Here is a 24,833-nt window from a genome sequence, read left to right on the forward strand (position 1 = left end):
ACAGCCATTAATTATTTATTATTATTATTTTTTTTTATCTGCATTGTACTTTCTAAGAAGACAACACAGAAGAAGCTTGTGTGTACTAGACTTGAGCTGTCCCTGGAATTTAAAAGGTAATTAAAACTGTCCAACCCCGGGTTTAATACAAATGTAAATATAAACGTTTTAAAGGTGCAATACGTGACTATTCTGGTGGTCTGTTGATTAGCTGTTGTTGTTGTTGTTGTTGTTGTTGTTTTTGCTGCTGTAACTGTTTATAACGTTTACACGACACGTTTTTCTAATTATGACTTAGTTTGGTGGTATAGAACCTGTGGTAAATATTTATCATTTAACATCTGTGAAGTTGCAGTTTGTGAAGACATTTTTCAAAATAAAAGTTTAATATTACAGAAAGTAGAGCTGAATTCTTAAACAGAATCCCTATGTGATGTCATCAGTGTGTGACATACAACAGAAAGTACAGAGACAGTTTACATGTAGCTGACACAATTTTCTGACAGTTTAAACAACCAATCAACAAAATAAAGATGAGATCAGGTTATATTTTTTGTCAAATCATAACTAATGGGTAATTTATATGGATTGTTTTCAGTATGGTTGCTAGGTACCAGTTGTAGAATAACCTCTTCCTATGTCGTATTTGCTGCCTCATGCATGATTGTATGATAGAAAAATAAATGCTTCAATAGGAATAACAGGACAAGGCTCTGAAAAATGTAAAAGTAGACAGTTTAATTTTTTGACCAAAGAAACAGTTTTACTCAAGAAAGGTCAATAGGAAAACATTTCAAAGTAACAATGGGAGCTGTTGTCTTTTAGGGTACGTTTAGCTAATGCATAGGAAATCTTGCATCTTAAGTCTGTCTTCAGGCCAGAATGAGCAATTCTGGTTTGTGATAAATATGAATTTAGTATGAAGAACATTTTAATTCTGTATTGTTCTTCATTCAAGAGTTTGAGTGAAAAGCTAAATTCTCACCGACCCACTATCCCTGCCCACTTCTCTGTACTCACTTTTTTGTCATTCATGTATGACTTTTGAGTCATACATGTAGGGTTCAGGAATGTAACGTAACCATTTTTCAATGAAAATACGCAAATGAAAATATGCTGCTTCTTTGTTAAAATGGCTCATCGTCACGTGATTCTAACAATTTCATGTCATGTAAATTCACACAGACGGAAAGAACAAAAAAGTGTTATTTATGTCTTCAACAGACTCAAAGACGAAGAAAATGATGATGAACCGCTGGATCAGAAAGGCCTGTGTCCACTCGTCTGCAGCAGCAGCAGAGTGTCCAGGCTAAACTGATACGTGAGCTTCTTCTTGACCTTTAATATCTCTCCAGATCTGGCATAGTTCCGCAATGCACGGGACATCTTCTGGTAAGTCATGGGCCTCTTGTTACCCTTTCGCTGACCCCACAGTGTAGCCACCTGGTCCTTGTTGGTGGATGAGAAGCAGAATACCCCAATGGTTGGTGGGACCCATGAAACGCAGTGGGCCATCGTGGGATCCTCCAACAACTCAAACAGAAAGTGAAACAGGCGCACCCTCTTTCCTGTGAACACAGGTAAAGCCTTTTTAAATTAACAGAAGTGATGTAGAGGATTTATTGAAAAGTCAACCGTAACAATGCCCGCTTGTTGTTTCCTGAAATCCTGCCTTTCCCGGACAAACTCTATTCAGATCAGGTGCAGTTTAATGATGAGAATGACTGTGTAAACAACACGGTGGTTATCAGCAAGATATGTAAAAAGAGACCACTGACTGATGCGCTGCGCAGCTCTAGTGTTTTACTGAAAAAGGGAAGGTCTCTTATTTGCTTTTGTGGTTTTTGTTTCCCTCAAGCTTTAGGCAATAACTACATCTAGTGAGCAGGAAAAGCAGAACTCACCACTCCCTGCTGCTCTGGCCTGGCATTTGTGTTGAGAAGATTGTGTTGTTGATCCAAAGTTTGGCAGTGACCCTGGTAATGAGTCCATGAGTTCTGCTGGACACATATCCTGAGATGATGGCAGAGGCTGAAGCTCCTGTGATGAGATGACATACAGGCGGCGGCGAAGTGATGTGAATTGCCGTAGTGTTGAATGAGTTGGATTACATTTAATTGGTAATAATTTAAAAGACTTACTGGTGACTCATAGTTGATCTGTTGCAGTTGATGCGAATGTGAAGGCACACTCTGCTCATTTAGAGAAACAGGTGCGGACCATTGCACTAAAATAAACAACAAAAAATGACTAAATAAAAGCAATATGCAAACAAATAATATAATGTACTCTTTAAAGTTGCACTTACAGTATTCATTTTGGTAGTACTCTTCTAGAAAATCCACAATCACCTCTAAATCAGACTGAGAGTCCTGAAAAGATCAACAGCAGGACAAGGACACTGCCTGTTAGTTATTACTGCCAAACAAATGCATTAAACATTGTTACGTACCATTATCATATGGTTGTCCCACAGCAGTGCAGTCTAGGAGGTTTACTGTCTGAGTGGCCGTGAAACGAGACATTTAATATACCCCCTCAACGGCTGACTCTCCATAACACCCCGTTTTGACTAAACAATGACCACCAGCCCACAAAGCCAACAGGGGCCCGACACTGCACCCCTGTCCTGACCACATCCTCCCCGCTGTTGCAGATAAGGCGAGGTCTGGAGCGGCCTGTCACACTCTCAGGAAGAACTCACTTGTTGCCATATTTTTCCTCACAGGATATGTTCTAACTTCAGGGGTCTCTTGTTGTATTTCATTCAAAAGTGACACTGGAAGCTTATTCAAAATAATTTCAAAACTCTAACTCTTTGTCCAAATCAGATTTATTAACACCAATATACATATTATTTGAATCAAAACATGTATTTCCATGCAAACATACAGATAAATATTATATGGCTCTATGGATAAAGTAGGCATTATTTGTTTTAAGAGAATAGCATATGATACAAAATATACATTTAAGTTGTCAAAGCTGTTGCAATGAGAAGTTTTTCTTGTCCTATGTTTCATATTCATCTGAATTCACAATACAATTATTATAGCAATGTTGTGTTGTATTTGCAAATTTTCTGCCCTGACAAACAATAGCGTTATCATTACTGTCATATTCCAAAGATAAAGAGTTTTTTGAAATGGTGATCTTCATGTTTTCAGATTGGGGTCTTAATTTAATATTGCAATATCACAACATCCTTGACAAAATTGGTGCTGCATTATTAGTATTATACCATTATAGTGAATTAACCAGACTTGCCCAGGTGCACTTAGGATGGATTAACCTGAGTGATTGTTTTCCTGTACAACACCTATCTCTCAACTCATTACAATATGGATCACTGGTCTAACTCAAAGTAAGTCTCAGGACTTGATGCAGGAGAGCGAGGTGTAGCTGTGGCACATGTCGTAGTCTTCAGACAGTGGATAGAGTCCGTAACAGCTGTGCCATTCGCCGGCAGTGAAGCTGGCGCCGCCCTGCTCGCCGTGGTTCTGCTGCTGCGGGCAGTGTTGCTGTTGTGCGGACTGATGGGGCAGGGACACGTTCACTTGTGAGGAGCCCAGACGGTGCAAGATGTCGGGGTTGAACTGATATGTCAGTTTGCGGCGGACCTTGAGGATCTCGCCGGTGCGGCTATAGTTTCTCAGGGCTCGCGCCATCTTTTGATAGGTCATGGTTTTGCGGTTGCCTTTGCGCTGACCCCAGCACTCCGCCAATTTCTCCTTGTTCTTAGAGATGAAGTGAAAAGTGCCACTGTTGTTGTCCGTCCACTGGATGGAGTCACACATGTTAGGGTCGTTGAGAGCCTGGTGGAGGTATTCATACAATCTGAGCTTCTTCCGCCCTAAGAAGATAAAAGTTTGTTAATTTACACGTCGGCTTCATGATTGTTTATACCAGTCCACAGATAATCAGAAAGTACACAGAAAGTGCATCGTGACCTGTCTGCAGTAAGAACATCGTGACCCATATGATAAATAGGACATAGAAATATAATATAAATGCATGACAATAATTTGATCAATATTTACAATTCTTGCATATTGTGAAGAGCTTACAACCCTCAGAAAAAGGCTTGAAGATTTTCTCTATAGTTTTGCCTGTAAAGTTTCACAGTATCGCATTAATCTATCTTGCTTTTATTCAATTACAGATGTTTGCATTGATCATAAAAAATACCTTATAAATTCTTATTGCTCACCCCTTATTGGAGCTGCAGCAACTGAATAATTTCCCTTGTGGATCAATAAAATATTCTGATTCGGATTACAGGCTACGCAAAAACAAGTTGTTGGTTTCCTCCAGAAAGTTACATAGTACACTTTAAAAGCTACATAACAGTTATTTGATCATTGGGTCACCTTTGCTGCCCTGTGTTGGTGGGATGGTGTAGAAATGAGGGGGTTCTGTGGGCAGAGACTGGCTCAGTGGCACGTCAGGAAGTGCTGGGGTCCATGGCTGCTGCTGTAAGAAAAAAGGACAAGGTTTTGATGAAAATAGTGGACTGTTTGTTTGTTTGTTTTAGAGTATAGTTTAAGAGCCCTTACAGTTGTGTCACTGCAGTCATACGTGGAAGCGGCCGCAACAGCGGGAGGAGAGACCAGGTACCAGGGTTGTTGGACTGTGTTCAGTGTCCCATATTGGGGATACTCTGAAATTACCAAAAAATCAGATATAATACTTTAACATTTGTCTTGGCAATTCTCTTTAAAACAGCTCATATTTTTGTGACTGATGTTGATTTGTGCATACCTAATTCATAGTAGGAATTATTTGAATGCTGTTTAAAAACATCAATTGCATCCTGAAAGTTCTGGTTGAAGTCGTCATCTATGGAACTCTAAAACATACATAAATCAATATTAAGCCTTCAACATGTATAAAAACATATAATATGAACATAGACAAGGTCTCACCATCTTCTGTAGTTCTGCCCTCAGTGGACGACCAGTTGTGCACAAATTTGTGTGTTGGACCATGTAGTCAGGGGCATATATACAGTGCCTGTTCACTGTTGGTAACGTCACCTTTTACATATACACTTCTCTTTTTTGAAAGCATAGATCAGATACAGATCTAGGTAGCTTGCCACTCACTGTAGATCACAATCCTTAAACAACAACGCTCTCTTCGTGTGGACTTAACCACGTAATACCACCAACAATTACGAGTGACCCCAGGATTTGCATGTTATTAGGTTATCATCTAACACTAGCCATTCGTGGTTTGTGGTAAAACTGTTTTCTGTAAATTGAATTAAACCAATTTTGCATAGCTGCTCTTATATAACAATATTATGAAGGCTGTATTCAAAAAGTTTGGATTTACTTTTACTGTGGCTAACAATACATGAATTGACTAGACCAGACACAGGTGGCAGAGGGGCAAGATGGTTCCGGGTTTGGTTCCCGGGCCACTTGGGCCTTTCTGTGGAGATGTTTATCTGGATATCTTGGTGGGTTTCCTCCAGGCACTCAGGATTCCCCATCAACAAAATATCCACAATAGGCTTGCCCACTTTTGTTTTATTGTTTTTTTGGACTACTTTATTTCTTTTTGTCTTTGTCTTTTCACTCTCTGGTCTATTAAAAAGATCTGGAGATGGGTCTTCGGGAGCAGCACTGCACTAAACGCCGCTCTTTTGAGAGATGGGTCAAATGCAGAGGACAACTTTCCCTACAGGAACAATACAAGCAATACTAAAGTTTGCATTGAATCCCTTTGAATTGAAATAGAGTTTGAAATGTTATCATTGTGACACTAACACTATTTAGCACAAAAAAGTGAGCACTTTAAAATGAGCTTTGGGTGATACTGCATGATAATGCTTTGGTGCTGCTGTCCTGGTGCTGAAGTTGGTATCTCATAAAAACTTGTTGCTTCGACCATCAAGACTGTAAAAGTTAATGGTTAATGGTGTGGTCATCACTGTTAACCTCATGCCGTGTCTTTGCCTTGTACAAATAAACACGAGCTTTATTTTTATCCTGGACGTTCCGTTTTAAATATTAACCGTCTCTTGGCACTGAAGTTCCCCCTTTGTCCCAGTAAAAGGCATGGACAGTCAGGGCTTAAGGCTCAAATTAAAACAAAGGCACAAACAGGTGAACTTGACCCAGACTCAATATGACTCCAGCATCCAGCCTCTGAGTCTGTAATTCATCCCCCTTTATTTAACTTGAAGACTGTGAGTAAGATTGATAATACATGTGCCATTATGGGAGGAGTGTGGCAGTGGAGTGAAAGTGTGGTGGTGTGTTTCCTGCTTGTGCTGCTCACTGATAAAAACAAAAGAACCACAATCCCGCTCCATTCTCCCTGCTGCTGACCGCCATCCAATCCATAAATTTAAGGTTAAACCTACAGCAGAACCTTTACATGATTATTGGGTAAACTTAACTACTAAATTATTATTGGGTAAACTTAACTACTAAATTATATTTTGTAGTTAAGTAGTTAGTATTTTTTTCTGGCATTGTAGAAAAAAAAGTTAAATGTTTTTATGTGCTGCTCTGTTAGTCCAAACAAACCAGCACCTTTGTTCCTCTTCTTAATTCAATAGCTGCATGCATGTGGCCAGCTAACCACAGCAAAGAAAGGTTCTATTGTTCTCTATTTACTGGCACTAAGTGAAATTCAAGAAGTGTTAAGTCATGGATGGATAATGACTATAACAGAGAATGCAGTATTTACCGCAGATCCAGATAACAAAACCATTATCATGCCAGATAACTATCTACTTTAAGTTATTTGTCAATTAGCATTATTTCAGAAACATGTTTTTGTTTTAATGTTGTTTTCATTAAGTATTTTATTAGTTGGGTTGTAGTAGTTGAGTTTTCTGTAATTCTCTTTGAATTGTAGGTAGAAAAAAGATGTATATTTTGCACAAAAATGTGCTCAGTAGACACCCAAGAAATATTTGCTTGAAACAGATTTTATTGGTCTTTCAGAGTGATGTTATTTTCTTAAAAGGGCAACAGCTCCGTAGGCCATTACTCCTACAACTGCGACAAGGGCAGCGCCTCCACAGAGCAGCACAGGCATTTCTGTGATAGTTTGTATTTTAGCAGGTTTAGACTTGGAGTGGTCTCTCTGCGGTGATGATGCCTGGACTGAATGTTTCTGTGATGACCCTAAATCATCTGCTGCAGTTTTGACGATGGGAGGGTTAATTGGTGTGAGGATTGATGGAGGATGAAGGCCCTGTGGAGTGGAGAGAAACTCCTCAGTCTCCCCGGCTGTTGTACAGAAGACAGGGGTTGAGGTGGTGGACGGAGGGTCCAGCTGCAGAATAGGCAGAGGGGGCAGTGCCATTGGAGGAACTACCTGCATGAACTCTGCAGGCTTTGTCTCAATGTGTGGCTCTTCTGCAGAAACTAGAAGCTCTACAGTTTGTGGAGCCTGGATGTCATCCTCTGTCTCCATACACAACTCGCTCAGTCCACAGGTCATTCGCTCCTCACCCCTCCGTCCTATTTCTGACCCCTGCTCCTCCTCCTGACCAAAAGCTTCTGCCTCAGAGGAGGACGAGTGGTTCTCATCTGAAGCCTGAATGCCACTGCCACTGCTGTCCAGACTATGAGTGTCTCCAATGTCTGCATCCTCCATTGTAGACCAGGAGGAGGCCAAAAGGCTCTCGCTTTGCCATGGACCAGGCCTGTCGGTGTCTGTCAGGGGCAGGGGAGTAAACGAGCTGACCTCCTCACCATCTCCATGGCCCCCCCCGAACTCCTTTGGATGTTTCCCCTCCAGAATGACCTTTGCAGTACAAGATATTGAATATCTGTAGAGATATCACATGATCAGACACATATTTTGCCTATAAACACAGGACTGTCACATTTCACAATGTATATTAAATAATAAGAAGGAAATTATACAGGGTAATGTACTTTGATTTGCATGATAGTGCACTTTATCCATCCATTAACTTAGAAGAAATCAACAAACAACATCACATTGTAAAACATAGCTTTCTATTGTTACACTTTGGTGTTCCAGTGACAGCACTAAGTCTGAGCTTGGAAAAAGTTTCTCATACCTAATTATAGCACTGGCCTTCATATTTTACTATCTTTAGTAACTGCACATTCCCATCTGTTCAGAGCAGTGGAAGCTATTCAAGTCATAACATGTGACTTCAGGAAGGGAAGGAGTGATAGAAGGAAACATTTTTTTGTTTAAAAAAAAGAAAAAAACATTCTCATGTGACTAAAATCTAAATGGATAAAGTCAACTACATTTTAACTTTTGATTACGATTAATTCAGAAATAAATGTGTTAAGCATGCATTTCTGTAGTTCTTTAGTTTGCTTGCTTGTTTGTTTGTTTGTTTGTTTATAATGATTGTTAAAATTGTATTTTGTCCTGTTTAAAAGTTTGTAATAGCCTATGAAATTTTGTTCTACTGTTTTTATTATTATTAATTTCAGGTTTATTGGCTTAATTTGATCACAGTGATTCATATTAGGTCAATGTAATGCCTTATAATTGTTTGTGAGAGGAAAAAATGTATTTTTACACAGATTTATTTAGAGGTCAAACGGAAATGGGAAAGACAGCAGTTTTTGGAGCACACTTTTTGCAACCCACCCGAACAGGGTGGTTAATATAGCCCAGGGTCCTTGATTTAGGGGCTATTAAACATATATTATGGCAATCTTATTGACCGCCCTGAGGAAAAAGAAAATGGTACAATCATCATTCATACCTGAGTCTTCAAGATGGAGAGAAGATTTTTTGCTTAGTCAAATGCAGAGAAAAAAAGCAAAGTCAAGAAGAAGGAAAAAGGAAACAAACAATAAGAACATATGCGAGCACAGGGCTGGTTATTATGCTCCAAAACGCGCGAGTCGTGCTCTCTCTTTCTAACTCTCCCTTCTCTCCTTCTCTTCTTTCCCCTCTTTAAATGATCTGGTTCCACCTAGTGTCAGTGCGCTGCACAGTTAATCTTACTTCAATAAAGAGGAAAGCGAATGAATAATGTCAACACACAACATGTAATACAAAATATAGAGCTGTTTTAATGTCGTACATGTTTGGATTATTTGACAGCTTTAGAAAGGCTTGCGTCCTGTGGAACTGTGTGACCGGAAGTAAACATCACGTGATTTGGAGAATCAGCTGATCATCCGTGGACATCTTTACGAGTCACGACTGCTGCAATTAATTCAAAGACCTCCATTTGTGCTTTTTAAGGTATGCAGACATCCAGCTTTCATTGCTATTGCTAATATAGACAACTGTTTGTCGCAGTTTTGACCCCCACACGCGGCGAGTCTCACTCACGTGTTTCTTGGTGTTTTTTTACTCATCTTGTTCTCAGGCCCGAAAGGATATTTGACAGCAACCATGGCTCTAAGCGATGCCGACGTACAGAAGCAGGTAAATGTCATTTAACCTTCAGCTTGAATGACCCAGTGTCCTACTTTATGCTCAAAGCGAGTCATTTTGTTGATGATATCAAAATATACGTTTGATTTCCAAGTTTTACATCTCAGTTGGACGTCGACAAAAGTGACATTGACATAGCAACATGCTAACAGTAAAATGTACTGCATAGCTGGGATAGACCATTAAAAAACATATCGTTTGCATTTTTTCCCGAATCTAAAGAAGAATCTAAATGTTGTTTGTAAAATGTATGATGTAGGCTTACATGTTCAGTTTGATCACATGATGAGCACATGCATTGGCTTTGGCTCAAAGAGGAACTGATGAATGGAAGATATAACCTTTCATGAAAATGTCTTGCTGTAGTGGTAAAACTCGGCCTACAAAACACCCTCCAAAACTGTTCCCATATCTGTTACACTTAAGTTCATATTTATTTAGTGTTATTCTTGATTTATTTCTACAGATCAAGCACATGATGGCCTTCATTGAACAGGAGGCCAATGAAAAAGCAGAAGAGATCGATGCCAAGGTACAAGAAAACCTTTATTAAAACATTTGTTTCTTATTTTTGCTGTTTTATACCCCCATTGCTTCCATTAAAATAATGTTGGTATGGAACATGATAATGGCCCCAATATATATTTAGTTTTACAAATTTAAACTAAACTTAATGTTGCGTTAAAAGTGTGTTTTTATGTATTATCTCCTATTAGAATGTACTAAATGTCATATAATCCTGACAAGGAAACCCTTTGAATAACATGTTTTAATAAAAGGATTATTTATTTATTTTTAGGCTGAAGAAGAGTTCAACATTGAGAAAGGACGACTGGTTCAAACTCAGCGGTTGAAGATAATGGAGTATTATGAAAAGAAAGAGAAACAGATTGAGCAGCAAAAGAAAATGTGAGTCATAGTCTAAAAATGTAAAATAAATGAAATGCAAAGGAAAACCTTGATGCAGTTGTTGTCAGGTTCTATAAGGTGACAAATGCATGTTGAGAAGCCTAAGCAAACCTATCTTTTTCCAGCCAAATGTCTAACCTCATGAACCAGGCTCGACTGAAGGTACTGAAGGCTCGTGACGACATGATCTCAGTAAGGCATTTATACAATAAAAATAACCACTTACATTTATTCAATAAATCCAAAAGGTTTATTTTTTTAAATGTTTTTAGGACATGTTGAATGAAGCTCGTCAGAGGCTTGCAAACGTTGCAAAGGATCCAGCCAGGTATCCAACTCTGATGGACGGCTTAATTCTGCAGGTTGGTACTTTTTAAGCAAGCGATTATTACATTGTATTATAATCTTTGATGCATATTTTCCCACTCAACACCTTTTCATCATAAGGGATTGTATCAACTTTTGGAGCAAAAAGTAACGATTCGCTGTCGTAAGCAAGATGTTCAAATGATACAGGTAAGTGAGTATGTGTTTGTTTGAAAATGGTTCTCTGAATATGAATATTTCTAATAATAACAACAAATTTTACAGGCATCAATCCAGAAAAGTATTCCTATTTATAAAGCTGCTGTAAAAACTAATCTGGAAGTGCGCATTGATCAGGACAATTACCTCTCCCCTGATATGTAAGTAACTCTGCTACACAATAACAAATGGTTTGGGTTTCACATTTGATTGATCTTGACTTTGATTTCAGCTCTGGAGGCATTGAGCTCTATAATGGTAATGGAAAGATCAAAGTGTCCAACACTTTGGAGAGCAGACTGGACCTCATGGCTCAGCAGGTATAATATGAAATGAGAGCATTTATATTGTAATGAATATAGCTGGGCGATATTGACCAAAAATGAAAATCCCGTAAACCACAGTGAGACAATATGTCAATCCAACAGAAGTTTGTATTGGTGGGGTTTGATTATTAGACAATGGTAAAATGACGGTAAAATTAATCGCAGAAGTGCAGAAATATCACTATATATCCTTATCTGAATGTTCACAGTATCTTTTTTTTTATTTTAATTTTTTATTCATTTTTGTTGCATTTTTGCTATAAATGATACTTTATTTTCAAATTTCCATATCTTAAAAACAACATTTGCGATATCATTTACATTTTTTATATATTGCCCAGCTCTCTGAGTTTGTTATTAATATTAACTTCCATGTTGTCTCTAGTTTCTTTGCCTCTTTGATCTTTGTGACAACTAATATCATATTTGCATATTAACAAAACATGTCGTTTCAGATGATGCCTGAAGTCCGAGTGGCTCTTTTTGGTGCCAATCCAAATCGCAAGTTTCTGGATTGAGAGCATCTGCGTTATTGAACTAGATCCATGTTTATTTTTTATTTTGTCATATCCATTTCTTGTTCGTGAAAGAATTTTAAGCTCAAAGGTGGATTGTGTTGTGTGATGTATTGCTGTATTTTTTCTGTGCCGTAAGGGAAATGATTTTCATTTTACAGATGTGATCATGGTTAGTGCACAATTGTAACGACTGGTTTACTTTGCTGCTGCCTCCTCTTTAAGGGTCTCTGTTTACACTATTTAGTCAGGGAGAGGTGTTAACGATTGGCGACTGTTTAACAGTTGCTCTCTAATTGAATCTGTTTTCACAGCACGCAGTTTTTTCCAGTTTCAATAACTTCTACCCCACTGAAGTTGTATGGAGCCTTGTTTGCTCCAATAAAAGCCTATCCATAGAAACCAAACAAAACTGCAGATCCAATCATGTTTGGCAGATGTTGCAGTGGCTGACTGTACTTTACACTTCCTCCATGTTAAAAGCATGGGATGTCATTCCAGAGGGCACTATATGTATATGAACTTTCCTGATTAAATTATATGTATGTGTGGTTGTTTTGTTTTCTCTTTTTGACAGTGTCTCAAATTAAATGTCATTGTATGGAAATGTATACCAAAATAAAACTATAAATCATGATAACCTGTGTTGCTGTTATGCTGATTGTCAGCATTTTGTCTCAAGTCTTTCCCTTACCCTGGCCATTCATGCCCTGTTCATTAGTTTATCACATGGTATTTGTCAGACAAAAATGCCCCAATTACGCAGTTACTCGCAGTATTTTGCAGACATTCTCTAAGGAAGGAGCTGTGGAAAACCAGTGGAAATACGGCCGAGGCACGACACTAAACTACTCAGTACATTTACTTGTGAGTATTTTGTCTTTTAAATGTACAATATTTTGACTTGTGTCTGGACTATGAGTTTGGTGTTTCAATGTACTGCCTCAGCGGTCATCGAGAATCCTTTATCTGAGGAATCCGCTATGAGGAAGACATGTCTGCTCCGACAGTGAGAACGTTTGTTTTTAGCAAATTAATGGTGAGATTAGAATGCTGAAACTACTGTACATTAATTTTGATGATTTATAATTTCATGTACATTTTAAAAACTGTTTTACTTAACCACTTTCACATTCAATTCTTCTTAGGACTTCAGTATCAATGCGATCTATTTTACTTTTACATGAGTATTTTTCAGTGACGGAAAGTGTACAGAAAATGTGTACTCAAGTAAAACTCAAGTAAAAGCACAGTTATGGCTAAACATGTACTCAATTGCAAGTAGCCTAAGCGGTCAAAATTGTACTTAAAGACGTAAAAGTAAGATACTAGTTAGGCCCGAGCGCCACAAGCACGTAGTGCGCACGAAATCGAGCGCAAAGCGCTCGCCCACTTCCAAACACTCACTGACGCACGCCCCGTGCATACTAATTAGTAGTAGGGAAATATAACATTACCGTTGTAAACGGGCGAAGCCCGTGCAAAAGTACGCACTAAACAAGCACTTTAAATTGGGATGACGACCCCATATAAAGCACTCATTTGCGCTAAGTAGCTCACGAATACGTTCCCCATATCTTGCATGTTCCGTACATATAAGCATGTAATGCAAAAATTGAACATTATTACTGTATAGAGGGCCAAAAACACAAAGTGGGCGGAGCCCACTCAAAATTAACGAAAGTACCCGTCAGTGACCAGGGACCCACACCATGAGGTAGGAAAGCGGGAAACATTGTTTTCGCATCGGAATATTATTCTTTCTTTCTTTCTTTCTTTCTTTCTTTCTTTCTTTCTTTCTTTCTTTCTTTCTTTCTTTCTTTCTTTCTTTCTTTCTTTCTTTCTTTCTTTCTTTCTTTCTTTCTTTCTTTCTTCTTCTTCTTCTTCTTCTTCTTCTTCTTCTTCTTCTTCTTCTTCTTCTTCTTCTTCTTCTTCTTCTTCTTCTTCTTCTTCTTCTTCTTCTTCTTCTTCTTCTTCTTCTTCTTCTTCTTCTTCTTCTTCTTCTTCTTCTTCTTCTTCTTCTTCTTCTTCCTTCTTCTTCTTCTTCTTCTTCTTCTTCTTCTTCTTCTTCTTCTTCTTCTTCTTCTTCTTCTTCTTCTTCTTCTTCTTCTTCTTCTTCTTCTTCTTCTTCTTCTTCTTCTTCTTCTTCTTCTTCTTCCCACCACCACCACCAAGCCCCCTATTTTTCACCCAGTGAACATTGACGAAAAGTCACAAAAATTAGCACACCTCTAAAAATCGTGCCTCTCTACATTCTGGCTATTTCTTTTTTCTAAAATAAAAAAAAATTGGCGCGTCAGCGCCCCCAAATGTACCAAAAATGCATTGAGAGATGGGAATTGACCCAAAAAAAATCTGATCGTAGAATCATGAAATTTGGCGCAGAGGCAGATGGTGACAAGAGAAGTAAAAAATAAAAAATATTGTTACGGCAACGTCGGCCATATTGCTTCAAAAATGGCTAAACATGACTTCGGAGTTTTTCCAAACGTCGTACTTTTACGAACTCCTCCCAGGGCGTTGGCCCTAAAAAGCTGAAATTTGGTGAAAATGCTACTGAGGAGTGGGACATCAAAAGTTATCCAAATTACATTGATACCTCTCACGGTCTCTGTGCGGCGAAGCCGCAAACTGTAGTAAGAATTTCAGAAATCTCCCAAATTTAACATTTCTGCCGTTTGCGCAGATAAAGTCCGAATTGCGTCAAATTAGAATCAGTTGTTAAACTCTTTGCCCTAAACCTACTTGAAATGAAATAAATTAATTTGGAGCCACAGCGCCCCCTACAGATTTTATATGGAGTATAAATAAATATTTAGTTTTGCGAAATTATATGAAATTTGACACACAACTCAATTTTAGCATCCCCATCAAAAAAGTCAATGAGACCCATGTCATAATTGACCGAAACCTTCCATGTTATTCCAATGGGGAAATCGCCAGAACATGTTTACACTTTAGACTTTCACGAACTCCTCTTAGGGCGTTAGACATATTAACCTGAAATTTGGTGAGACTCATCTTCAGGGGTGGACCATCAAAAGTTATCCACATTGTTATTCTAAGAGTCACGGTGAATTCAAAATAAAATAGCTTTTTGATGGTAAAACAAAGGGGAGAAGATGTGACAGCGTCACAGATTCAGCAGTAGATGTAATAAAAGGACAATTGGGGCGCGTTAGCGCCCCCTCCTCTTGCGGCGCGGCGGCGTGGCGAGGGCCGATCATTGCCGCTTTATTTACTTATTTATTTATTTACGGCTATATTTACTACTTACTTTTTTACACAACTAGAAGCATTTTAGATCAGTCATTGGATCAGTGGAGGAAAGATGGTGAGTACCTTTTTAAATGTGTACTTGTAATCGAGTATGATATGATAAGCATGTAATTGTAATTAGTTATATTTAAAATCTGAATTCAGTCCCAATTGTTCCATGAACAGCTGTCTCACCTACTAACTCACTGCCTGCTCTGCGGATTACCGTTTAAAACAAATTAAATCTGCTTTAAACTGTTTAATCAAGTTTTGCATTAAAAGTAAAACTGTTAAAAAGTAACTTTTTTTACTGTATGTTTTTATTCCAAAGTTCAGCCTTGTGTGTTGGCCAGAACACCACTTCCAGGGCCAGGAGCTTGTATTGAAATGTATCCAAAATGTATTTATAAAGAGAGTGCATATTAATAACTATTACAGCACAGGAAGTGGAAAACAAATACTGTAGAAGGTGAACAAATAGGACTCATAAACAGAACTGATCGCTAAAGCAAACATACATGGTAAAATTAAGTTATTCCTGTAAAACAGGAAGGAGGTCCTTCCTGTTATAGGCAACATTTTGTCTTTGGAGTTGAATGGTGGCACCACTTTCTGATGCTATTGTAAAAGGCCGTGGCTGGAGAGCCGCGGCGCGGTCAAATTGCTGCGCAGTTTCAGGGACCGCGGCATTTCCCTTATAGCCCGTCATAGCCTCATGGCTAACACTAACCCTAACCCTAACCTTAACCCGGGCCGCGGCCGGCACAAAAATAACATGGCTTTTTCGGCCGCGCGCCGCGGCACTGCAGACACTCCCATTGTAAAAAAGTGATTTAACTTTTGTTTATTTCTGCTGACAGTGAATAGATAGATCCATAAACCAGGTCATCTTACTGACCTCAGCGCTAATTTTTGAAATAGTGTCATTCTGGAATGTTGTGATGTCACATGAACAGGTTGTTTTGTTTCTAAATTGATCATTGCTACGGCAACGGCCCTAACTGCTATTTATTCTGCCCATGCTGCTCTGTACATAACCATAGTGTGAGTCACTTATTATACTGTTCTATTTCTTTAACCCTATACTTTCACAGTCTGTGTTAGATTTAAATCTATTTTCAATAATAGTTATCGATTTTGATTTGAGTTACTTAATTTTTTTATTTAATATTTATTCACCTGCTATTCTTGTGCTGTGCATTGCAACTTCCACATTGTATGAGTAACAATTTTATCTTAAAGACGCACACTTTTGTGTGTTAAGGATAAACACACAAAGTAGTGCTACAGACAGACAGTTCCAACAAATAGCTCTCAGGGCTGCTCCAACTGACAACCTCAAAGTAGTCACTTAACCTGGGGCAACTACCAAACCGTAAATATTGAAACTTAAAAAACTATCCAATGGGGTTCTTAACCTTCTTCCATCATTATAATGGCCGTTTGGTGACTTTAAACTGCACACAAATAATTAGTGAACCCTTGTCTTCCTCAAAAAAAATCAGTTTTAGACATAAATTGTCAAACAATGTTTCCACCAAAAATAAAATCTGGGCCTTAAAAAAGCTGAAAATATGATTTCCCTAATGTGTCTCACTCAGACAAACTTTCTGTTTGTTTCAATGGAACTCTGAACACAAAAGTCCCATTGGTTGTCATAATTTCAGATTGTGGGCAATGGCCTTGTGGCTGCACGAGATCCGTTTTAACTGACTTTGTGCAAATCTTTAACAGTTTGATCGAACAAGTAAAGTGGAGTAATCTTCCAAATCAAGGCATTACTCTGCTCCTCTCACCTCAAAAAAAATGGCTGCACATTTTCTATTCTGCTGATCATAGCTAAATCATATAAAAACCTTTCTACTGGAGTTTAATCACCATCGTCATTACATTCATATAAAATGGCACCACTTTCTGTGGCTATTCTTGAAAAAGAATATGTTTCAGTCAGAGACAGAGAAGACTTAACTTTAAGCCAGTTTATTGTTTAATGCGGCTAGGTCGAGTAACTACCGAGATATAACAACAAACCATAAACCAGGGCCACAAATCGGTCATCTGACAGTGAATTGAATATAATTCTGACCTGCTCCAACTCAATATTAAACTATAGGGATTATACAACGTTGTGTTGTCACGTGAGCACAATTACACGCTCAGATTGTGGGCAGGGCCTGTGTAACTGGGAAAACATGTATTCAAAATAGAAAGCCTAAAATGTTGAATCTTTACATTATTTGTTTGGGATTGGGTCCACAAATCAAATATTCAAACAAATATTCTTATAGCTTTGTCCTTTTAACTGACAACAATCATGCCTTTGGGATTTCTCAGGTGATTGGGAGAAAAGTATGTAACTTTTGTTTATTTGTGCTGACAGAGAAGAACTTATTATTTTGTGTTGAAAGGCCCAGTAATTATATAGATATGAACTATAAACCAGGTCAACAAATCATTCTCAGCTGTCCTCCAGCTCATTTTTAAACTAGTCATGAGGGTTTCTTCCCTGATTTTCCTTGATTTTCTAAGGCTTTTTGCCCTTTCAAAAGATATATGTCGGTGTAATCCCTCATTCGTCCAGGCGTGTTCCATAGTAGAAAAAGCTTCAGTTGTAGTCATCTGGACTCAGTTAGAAAAAATAACTGAGTCCAGATGACTACAACTGAAGCTTTTTCTACTTTCAAAAGATATCATATTTTTATTTGAATTGTGCTATTGTTATAACAACGTATAACTTTATGATGTCATGTGAACACAACATACAAATGCAAGTAGCAAACACGTTTAAGAATCTACCAACAAATCTATGCAATTACAGTAACGTGAATATTTGTGCTAAGTTAGATTACCCCTGTTGTCAAAACAAGGAATACTATTTAATTGTAACTCCTTATAGGCCTACTTAATTAGATATTATCTTTATTCTTTCCATCGTTGTAATCAGTCAATTGTGAATGTAATGCTAATATTCAGAGGGTTCTTTTTTGTCATTTCTATAGTGTCAGACCATGATCAGTGCCACACCTCCCTGATCTATTCCAGGACATGTTTGTGTGGCTGAGGCGGGCTGTGGCTTCCTATGTGACCCTCTTGTGGCTTGTGAGAGTCAGCTTTGGGATGCCGGACCCTGCTCAGAGGGACCAGCTACTGCGAGATGAGGCTTCCCGGCAGACAGGAGGCAAGATGGCTCTGACCGTGTTCGAGCTAAAACTGGACTCACATCTGCATAAATTAAAGCTCCAGGAGATGTCGGCAACAAAGTTTCCACCTGCTATGCACTTTTTCAATGCAAAACCTCTCATTCAAAACAGCCCTGTTTACAAACTGATACAAAAGATGCCCAAAGGTGAGGAGGAATCATGCCATTATCCAAACATGTATTAATATGGCAAAGAAGCATTTTAGTAATAAAAAACCCTCTGCTTTAACAGGTGCTGCCCTTCACATTCACAGCACATCAATGGTCAGTGTGGAGTGGCTGGTGAAAAACGTCACCTACAGGCCTCACTGCTACATCTGCTTCACTTGGGACAAGTCTGTCCGCTTCGTCTTCTCCGACAAACAGCCCTTTCCCAGATGGGACTGTTTCTATTGGCAACAACTGGAGGCACTCAGAGCCAGAATGGGAGATCCAACAGGATTTGATAATAGGTGATTATTTATTCATGGGTTTCAGTGACATCAGCACTGATTTGAAGGACTTTAATATCATGCTTTGATTTTAAATTGTGTAATTGCTGTGGCAACAGTCCTCTCTGAAAACCTTGAATAGCATTTATATATATTTAAAAATCCAAAAGCATATTCTTCTTGATATTTGATATGCTGATCACAAGGTAGTTCCAAATGTCAATATCCTGTACATGAGTGTATTCTGTCATTGTTCATTGTACTTTGATATTCATCATCATCATTATTTTTATTGTCAACTGCCTTCTGGAGTATAAAATGTGTTTTGTTTTCAGCTTAATGCAGCACCTCACTCTGTTCACCGAGGCTCCAGAAAGGGAGTACCCAAATCAAGACATTGTTTGGGAGAAATTTGAGAAAGCCTTCATTGCAGCTGCCGGACTAATTACTCATGCTCCTGTGCTAAGGGACTATGTTTATAAAGGCTTAGAGGAGCTGTATTATGACAACATTATGTACCTGGAGCTACGTAGCGGTTTGTCCCGGGTGTGTGCTTGTTAAGTTCTTTGTATTAAATGCATTATCATTAACAGTGCTTGAAGTAGAACAGATTATCAAATGATCTAGAAGTAACTGATATATTTTTCAATGTATTTAATTTTTACTTTTGCAGTCATATGAGCTGGATGGCACCATTCACGACAAAGTGTGGACTCTAAACATTTTTAAGGAAGTTACACAAACGTTTGTGCAAGATCACCCAGACTTTCTTGGAGCTCGTGTAATAATTTCCGCACACAGGTACTATTGGTCAATGCTCAGATAGTTACTTTCTTGTTGCTTGAATAAAACTTAACTTGCTGTAATCATATAATAGAATTTCAATTCCATTTGATTAAATGTGTCCAGTCAAGGAAATGCCTCTTAACAGATATTAGCTATATATCCTATTTTTGCATTTTGACAAGTCAGATATGGGCCTAATATTGTAAATTACATTAGCAACCATTGTTTTCAGAGCTCTGGGAGTATCCGATGTGAAAGCTGCTGTAAAAGAAGCAATCCAATTGCAGAGGGACTTTCCAGATGTGGTGGCCGGCTTTGACATGGTAAGATTACCTTCAAATCGTGTTTACTTTGTAGATGCACATTTTTATCACATATCGTTCCTGTAAAGGTCGGTAGAGAAGATGACGGGAGGACGCTTTGGTTTTTCAGAGAGGCTCTTTCTCTGCCTGCTCAACTTGGTGCCACGCTTCCCTTTTTCTTCCATGCGGGAGAGACAGGTGCTCAACAAGCAAATCACATAGTTCACCGTTATGTTATTTAAAGTTTGCAGAGTAAAGCTTGTGTGTATTTATTTACAGATGACGAAGGATCAGATGTGGATCAAAACATCTTGGACGCCCTTTTATTCAACACCTCTCGCATTGGTCACGGTTACGCCATGGCTCATCACCCGCTGGCTAAAGAGCTATCCCGAAAACGAAACATAGCTGTTGAATTATGTCCCATTTCCAACCAGGTGCGTGCCTTCTGTATTCTGTATGCACTATCAACGTACACTCCACTCCACCACAAGGACATGCTCAAACTGGTGTATGATCTGTGACAACTGGACCCTCAACTTTCCCAGGTGTTGAAGCTGGTTTCCGATCTGAGAAACCATCCCGCTGCAGTGCTGATGTCTGAGGGCCACCCACTGGTCATCAGCTCAGACGATCCATCTCTGTTTGGGACGTCAGGCCTTTCATACGACTTCTACCAAGCCTTTGTTGGGATAGGCGGACTCAAGGCGAACCTGGGCACTTTGAAGGAACTGGCCTCGAACTCAATAAGGTTTCTGCTATTGTTATTTATAGTATATCTTATAGTTTGTTTTTTAACATCCTGACATAAGATTAGCAATAAAACAATACTGCCACTATCATGTTTATTATCTATTAAACGTATTTAAGTTATACGCTAGTTGTTTTCAGTCACTGACGTTAATAATTTTTTCCACAGGTACAGCTCACTGCCTGCTAATCTGAAAGAAAAACTCCATGATATGTGGCTGAAAAAATGGGACATGTTTATTGCAAGCTGCAGTTGACAAAAAGCTGTATCGACTCCAGAGAAATGGTAGTATGACATTTTAACATGTTTCCTGATTCAATTATGCCATTAAATATTAATTGAATCAGACGTATTTCTCGCATCAATCTCAAAGCGTAGCATGTGACCCACAGGCGTATGATCAAATGCAGCAGTTCCTAACCGTTTGATGATTTGCGCACACTCAAGTCGACAAGATATGTTTTAAAACTAATAATAAACAATTGCAATCAAGTTTGTGTGTCCATACAAAGAATGATGCTGCGCAAAATATAACACTTCCCATTTAAACACATGGCTCATTATATTAAAGATTTCCTTTGTACCCTTTGGTCCTGTTGATAACGTGCTGTATTCTCCAGTGCTGACCAGAGCACTGCTGAACGACAAGTTTGTAGTAGCCATTAAAGTCCAGGGTGAGCTCCAGACACCTCTTTGTAACCCTGTTCTGGATTGCTCCTCCCTAGAAATAAAATACATTTATATGGTAGACACACAATTATTTGATGCACATACATTTTTAAAAGTTATGTTTACTTGTTTAAAGTCCCACAACATATGCAATTTCTTGTCTTTGGCCATTTTGCACTCATAAACCTTAGGGCCGACTCCAGTGTTTGGGTCCACCAGGCAGCGATTGGGACTGTACTTGTGGGATCCTATTCCTCCAACGTAGATTTCTCCAGTTGTGTGGTAATAGCAATGCTGAAGCAAAGTAATCGGTATAGTTACAACAAGGTGGCAAAGTAATTGATCTGTAATTCTGTGTGCCAAAATACAGACCTGAGATTTCTTAAAATGACATGGGTAAATGATGGCATTGTTTTCAGTTGTTGGACCACGATCAAGGCATTGTTTTGGGTTTAGATCATTGGTAATCTGTCAAAAGTAGAGTATGCATTACAGGAAAGCATATCTAATAAATCAGCCCAATGGTGTGCTAAATACAATCAATACAGTGTAATGTTATTTGTTACAGAGAGTATGTATTTTCATTATTAGCCTCTTTATTTATACAGCTGCTTAAAATGGTATTGAATGAGTTGGCATTTTTATCAGTTTTAGGTCTAGAATCGCAATAACAGACATGACATTTTCAATTTATTTCATAGGTTTGCCATCAAATTAAAATGTAGCTTCTTTGAAACTAGTGTTAGATTCTTCTTGGCTGTGTCTTTGTGTAAAACCACACACTGTAATGTTTCCACTGCCAAACTTTATTGTAGCGGTGTGGTTGGGTGATGCACAGTGCCCTTTTACCTCATAACTGCAGTCTTTCCATCTTGTCAAAAATATTACTAAATAGTACCTGCTAGTTTGTGGTAGTTCCAAAAGACACCACAAGTCAAAAACCCTTTGTAACAATAACAGATTTTAGCTGGTATCATTTCACATTATTTCACCTAACAATGTAAAATCTGTGGCTTGATTTATTTCTATGTGTGGATTACTTTTACATCTGACAGAAATTTCACAACAGTTGTACCTTTATATATTTACTGAGAAAAATGGTGATGCATCAAACACAATTTAGCCCACTCTATTTGGGTGTCTGTAATTTAATGTGCGTAGACTTACAGAGCCATAACTCTGAAGGTCCCTCAAAGATTCCAACAGGGGATAAACATTATCAAGATACCACTTGAAAGGCTTGCACTTCAACCTCTCCCTCAGTTTCTTCCTCTCGGAGACATCACCAATGTCTATTCCATGGTTCTTTGGGGACAATTGAACACACATCATTCTCGTTGTCATGTGACAGTATTTTGTAGCTCAGCTTACCTCAACAGGCAAGTTCCAAGCCATATTGACATTATACTTATACTCATCCATCCACACTTCTGCCACTCTCAGGGCATTGCGCTTCATCATGCCTCTCAAGTCACTCAGGTATGGTTTCATTGCTCGTTCAATGTGGGCAATTTTAGAGCAAGGAATAACTTCTATGCTCCCGCCACATGACCAAACCTGTCAGGTAAAGTGCAATCATTATTGACTGATAATGTCCATGACACATTTGAAATATGTAGGAGAATGCTTACCCGAATGCCCAACTCCACATTTTCTCCTCCATAAATTTTCATACCTCCGTCTAGTGAGCCGATCTCGCCAAAGAATTTGCGATCAACTACAAGTATTCCCATGATGGAAGGGCTCCTTAAGAAAAGGTTTTTTTTTTTAAACCAAAAAGATACATTGCAAATAACCACTGTGAGTATTTTCTTTAGTTAAATGATTGTTTAAACTATCAGGGGGGGGGGGGGAATCAGTTTTCTGTAAGAGCGATTTAGCAGTATTGCATAAATGAGGTGAAAGTGGGCGTACTTTCCTGGCTGGGACTGGTCTTCCTGATCGTACCACTCTGGTCTGAAAACGTCGTACATGCACCACAACTGCCAGTCAAATGCATGAGCAGAAGGCATGTAAGGAGTTACTGTGAGGTCATCAAAGTTGACTTTATCAAACACTGGTGTCACTATCACAGTCCTATCCTCTTTAATACGAGCCAGCAGAGGTTCTGCCCTGTGCACAAGCTCTGTTAGGTTCAGACAAGGCAACAAATATGAACCAAAAACACAATAAACAGGCCAAACCATTGAGCGATGACCTCAATGTGAGCGTCTAAGATGGCCACCACGTCCCCTTGTGCAACTTTCCATCCCGACAGTCTGGCTTGTGTAAGACCCAGTTGTTCTGAGTGATGGATTATCTTTATCAAGTCTGGATTGACATCATTTATGGAGTCAATATAATTATCCAGTTGTGTTTTCAAGTCCTCTGCAAAGACAAAACAAATTCAAGTGTATCAAGTGTTCAAGTAAAATAGCTGATGTGTAACCTGACACAGTAGATTCATTTTACTTGCAAAACCAGCATTCAAATATCTATTCAAAAAGAACAGTGCCTACCATTGTCGCTATGATCATCTACCAAAATTATTTCTTTGAGCAGCCGCGATGGTGTCTTGTCAATAATGCTTCGGATTGCCCTCTTGATGATGGAAAGTGCTTCATTTATGTAGATCAGCACAACACTCATTGTGGGTAGATCATCAGGATACTTCCTTTCTGCACATCTGTAAAAAACATTTATTGTACATTGTACCACTGTGAATCCAAGACACAAATGTCCATTTGAGCCTGATGTAATACTCACTTGGCATGTCTAGTGTCAGGGATTTCTCTGTTTAGTGGCAGTCGGTCACTGAGGAAAGTGTTGTAGCCATATTTTTGGAACAGTCGCTCTGCCTCCTCCTGCTCCTCTTCTGACAACTCATCGCCCCACTTCTTGAACAGGAGAGACTTTGGGTATCGCTTCTTCACCAATGACTTCTCCTTTTTCACCTTCTCTGCCCCTGGAGCTCCTTTTTCAAGTTTTAGAATGTTTGCTGTTTAAAATAATGCAGTTCTTTCACTTAAAAACATGTTTTATTTCTTTTAGCAGAACTCCTTATTTTACTTGCGTACATAATTGTAGGATGTCTTCTTCTATTTTGTCCATTCTCCGCAGCATGCCTTGTCCTCTCGCAGTATTGTCATCCTGGTGTGCTTTTTGAAGATTCTCCTTTTGTTTATAAACCTCCCATTTGATAGATCCAAGGTAAAAGAGACCAGATACAACAGCAATACAGACAAGTAATCCTCTGAGTCCTCTTGACCTCATGGTTGGCTTTCTGAGTATGTTGGTTGCTCTCCTAGTTTTCCTTTAGAAATGGGCGGATTAGTCTCCACCTCACCAGGTGCTCACTCAATCACCGCCTTATTTGTCAGTGCATTGTGACACAGACTATATTTCACATTCAAATCCATGTTAGTTTAGTAGGCTTCTGTGCAGTCTGTACAGAACAGGGTTAATGACTTAAGGCAAGACGCTACTGGCAAAACGTATTGCTTTTGGTCAGTTTGCTCTTTCCACATACCACTGTATGCTTTCATGTGGAAACAACTAAATTGTTTAAAGTCCCAAAAATTAGGCGAAATTTGACATTTTCAGTCCGAACGAATTTACTCAAAAACTAATCTAATATGTCAACAAGAAATTTGACCTCTCCCGAGCTTTGGCTATGGCTCTGGCTCGGGAGAGGCCAGAGGCCAGGATGAATACTCGGAAATGATGAGGAGACACGACGACGCATGAAGTAGCTTTATTAATGTTGTTGTTGTTGTTG

At 38.8% G+C, this 24,833-nt stretch overlaps 6 protein-coding genes across 8 annotated transcripts in view; 2 read left to right on the forward strand and 4 right to left on the reverse strand.

Moving 5' to 3' along the window:
* Window positions 1–12,313, forward strand: part of atp6v1e1b (ATPase H+ transporting V1 subunit E1b) — a 70,164-nt gene extending 57,851 nt beyond the window's left edge. For 2 of the 3 annotated variants that reach the window (XM_072455131.1, XM_072455130.1), the window contains exons 2-10: window positions 9,336–9,396; window positions 9,872–9,937; window positions 10,205–10,314; window positions 10,440–10,506; window positions 10,587–10,676; window positions 10,762–10,830; window positions 10,906–11,000; window positions 11,072–11,159; window positions 11,621–12,313. In XM_072455131.1, coding sequence (XP_072311232.1) covers window positions 9,364–9,396; window positions 9,872–9,937; window positions 10,205–10,314; window positions 10,440–10,506; window positions 10,587–10,676; window positions 10,762–10,830; window positions 10,906–11,000; window positions 11,072–11,159; window positions 11,621–11,683 — 681 coding nt within the window. In that variant the 5' untranslated portion in view covers window positions 9,336–9,363 and the 3' untranslated portion in view covers window positions 11,684–12,313. Of the gene's footprint in view, window positions 1–9,096; window positions 9,211–9,335; window positions 9,397–9,871; window positions 9,938–10,204; window positions 10,315–10,439; window positions 10,507–10,586; window positions 10,677–10,761; window positions 10,831–10,905; window positions 11,001–11,071; window positions 11,160–11,620 lie in introns of those variants that run through there. The other variant, XM_072455129.1, reaches the window with a different exon arrangement.
* Window positions 1,129–2,715, reverse strand: spi2 (Spi-2 proto-oncogene). Its single transcript, XM_072454199.1, has 5 exons — window positions 2,453–2,715; window positions 2,309–2,372; window positions 2,142–2,227; window positions 1,905–2,040; window positions 1,129–1,568 (listed from the first exon to the last, which is right to left on the reverse strand). Exons 1-5 carry the CDS (start codon window positions 2,459–2,461, stop codon window positions 1,261–1,263), a joined length of 603 nt encoding a protein of 200 aa, XP_072310300.1. The 5' UTR covers window positions 2,462–2,715; the 3' UTR covers window positions 1,129–1,260.
* Window positions 3,039–5,053, reverse strand: spic (Spi-C transcription factor (Spi-1/PU.1 related)). Its single transcript, XM_072453783.1, has 5 exons — window positions 4,926–5,053; window positions 4,762–4,849; window positions 4,557–4,660; window positions 4,371–4,473; window positions 3,039–3,853 (listed from the first exon to the last, which is right to left on the reverse strand). The coding sequence occupies exons 1-5, from the start codon at window positions 4,986–4,988 to the stop codon at window positions 3,372–3,374; spliced, it is 840 nt and encodes a 279-aa protein (XP_072309884.1). The 5' UTR covers window positions 4,989–5,053; the 3' UTR covers window positions 3,039–3,371.
* LOC140368195 (uncharacterized) lies at window positions 6,936–8,910 on the reverse strand. The gene is made up of 2 exons (XM_072455132.1): window positions 8,723–8,910; window positions 6,936–7,795 (listed from the first exon to the last, which is right to left on the reverse strand). The coding sequence occupies exon 2, from the start codon at window positions 7,618–7,620 to the stop codon at window positions 6,970–6,972; it is 651 nt and encodes a 216-aa protein (XP_072311233.1). The 5' UTR covers window positions 7,621–7,795; window positions 8,723–8,910; the 3' UTR covers window positions 6,936–6,969.
* ada2b (adenosine deaminase 2b) lies at window positions 12,314–20,817 on the forward strand. Its single transcript, XM_072455126.1, has 10 exons — window positions 12,314–12,547; window positions 17,981–18,284; window positions 18,370–18,589; window positions 18,904–19,114; window positions 19,242–19,369; window positions 19,587–19,677; window positions 19,746–19,854; window positions 19,936–20,093; window positions 20,205–20,407; window positions 20,576–20,817. Exons 1-10 carry the CDS (start codon window positions 12,314–12,316, stop codon window positions 20,661–20,663), a joined length of 1,746 nt encoding a protein of 581 aa, XP_072311227.1. The 3' UTR covers window positions 20,664–20,817.
* Window positions 20,620–24,383, reverse strand: LOC140368196 (probable polypeptide N-acetylgalactosaminyltransferase 8). The gene is made up of 11 exons (XM_072455134.1): window positions 24,133–24,383; window positions 23,822–24,053; window positions 23,575–23,741; window positions 23,260–23,443; window positions 22,991–23,188; window positions 22,708–22,822; window positions 22,448–22,633; window positions 22,244–22,381; window positions 21,449–21,544; window positions 21,203–21,370; window positions 20,620–21,128 (listed from the first exon to the last, which is right to left on the reverse strand). The coding sequence occupies exons 1-11, from the start codon at window positions 24,326–24,328 to the stop codon at window positions 20,973–20,975; spliced, it is 1,836 nt and encodes a 611-aa protein (XP_072311235.1). The 5' UTR covers window positions 24,329–24,383; the 3' UTR covers window positions 20,620–20,972.
* Window positions 24,384–24,833: the final 450 nt, after the last annotated feature.

The sequence above is a fragment of the Eucyclogobius newberryi genome, unplaced genomic scaffold (assembly GCF_026437365.1).
Source record: "Eucyclogobius newberryi isolate DKJ021-1_F unplaced genomic scaffold, fEucNew1.0.hap1 SCAF_2, whole genome shotgun sequence".
NCBI lineage: Eukaryota > Metazoa > Chordata > Actinopteri > Gobiiformes > Gobiidae > Eucyclogobius > Eucyclogobius newberryi.

Excerpts from the sequence above, each read along its gene's own strand:
- spic (XM_072453783.1), bottom strand. The coding sequence starts at position 4,988 with ATGGTCCAACACACAAATTTGTGCACAACTGGTCGTCCACTGAGGGCA. Across the intron at positions 4,661-4,761 it reads TAATTCCTACTATGAATTAG|AGTATCCCCAATATGGGACA; the intron begins GTATGCACAAAT and ends TGGTAATTTCAG. Across the intron at positions 3,854-4,370 it reads ACCAACACAGGGCAGCAAAG|GGCGGAAGAAGCTCAGATTG; the intron begins GTGACCCAATGA and ends TTATCTTCTTAG.
- spi2 (XM_072454199.1), bottom strand. Across the intron at positions 2,041-2,141 it reads AGATCAACTATGAGTCACCA|GAGCTTCAGCCTCTGCCATC; the intron begins GTAAGTCTTTTA and ends ATCTCATCACAG. Across the intron at positions 1,569-1,904 it reads GGCCAGAGCAGCAGGGAGTG|GAAAGAGGGTGCGCCTGTTT; the intron begins GTGAGTTCTGCT and ends CTGTGTTCACAG.
- LOC140368195 (XM_072455132.1), bottom strand. The coding sequence starts at position 7,620 with ATGGAGGATGCAGACATTGGAGACACTCATAGTCTGGACAGCAGTGGC.
- ada2b (XM_072455126.1), top strand. The coding sequence starts at position 12,314 with ATGATAACCTGTGTTGCTGTTATGCTGATTGTCAGCATTTTGTCTCAA. Across the intron at positions 19,855-19,935 it reads CTTCCATGCGGGAGAGACAG|ATGACGAAGGATCAGATGTG; the intron begins GTGCTCAACAAG and ends ATTTATTTACAG. Across the intron at positions 20,094-20,204 it reads TATGTCCCATTTCCAACCAG|GTGTTGAAGCTGGTTTCCGA; the intron begins GTGCGTGCCTTC and ends CAACTTTCCCAG.
- LOC140368196 (XM_072455134.1), bottom strand. The coding sequence starts at position 24,328 with ATGAGGTCAAGAGGACTCAGAGGATTACTTGTCTGTATTGCTGTTGTA. Across the intron at positions 22,382-22,447 it reads CTTGGAACTTGCCTGTTGAG|AACCATGGAATAGACATTGG; the intron begins GTAAGCTGAGCT and ends TTGTCCCCAAAG. Across the intron at positions 21,545-22,243 it reads ACCTTCAGAGTTATGGCTCT|ATTACCAATGATCTAAACCC; the intron begins GTAAGTCTACGC and ends TACTTTTGACAG.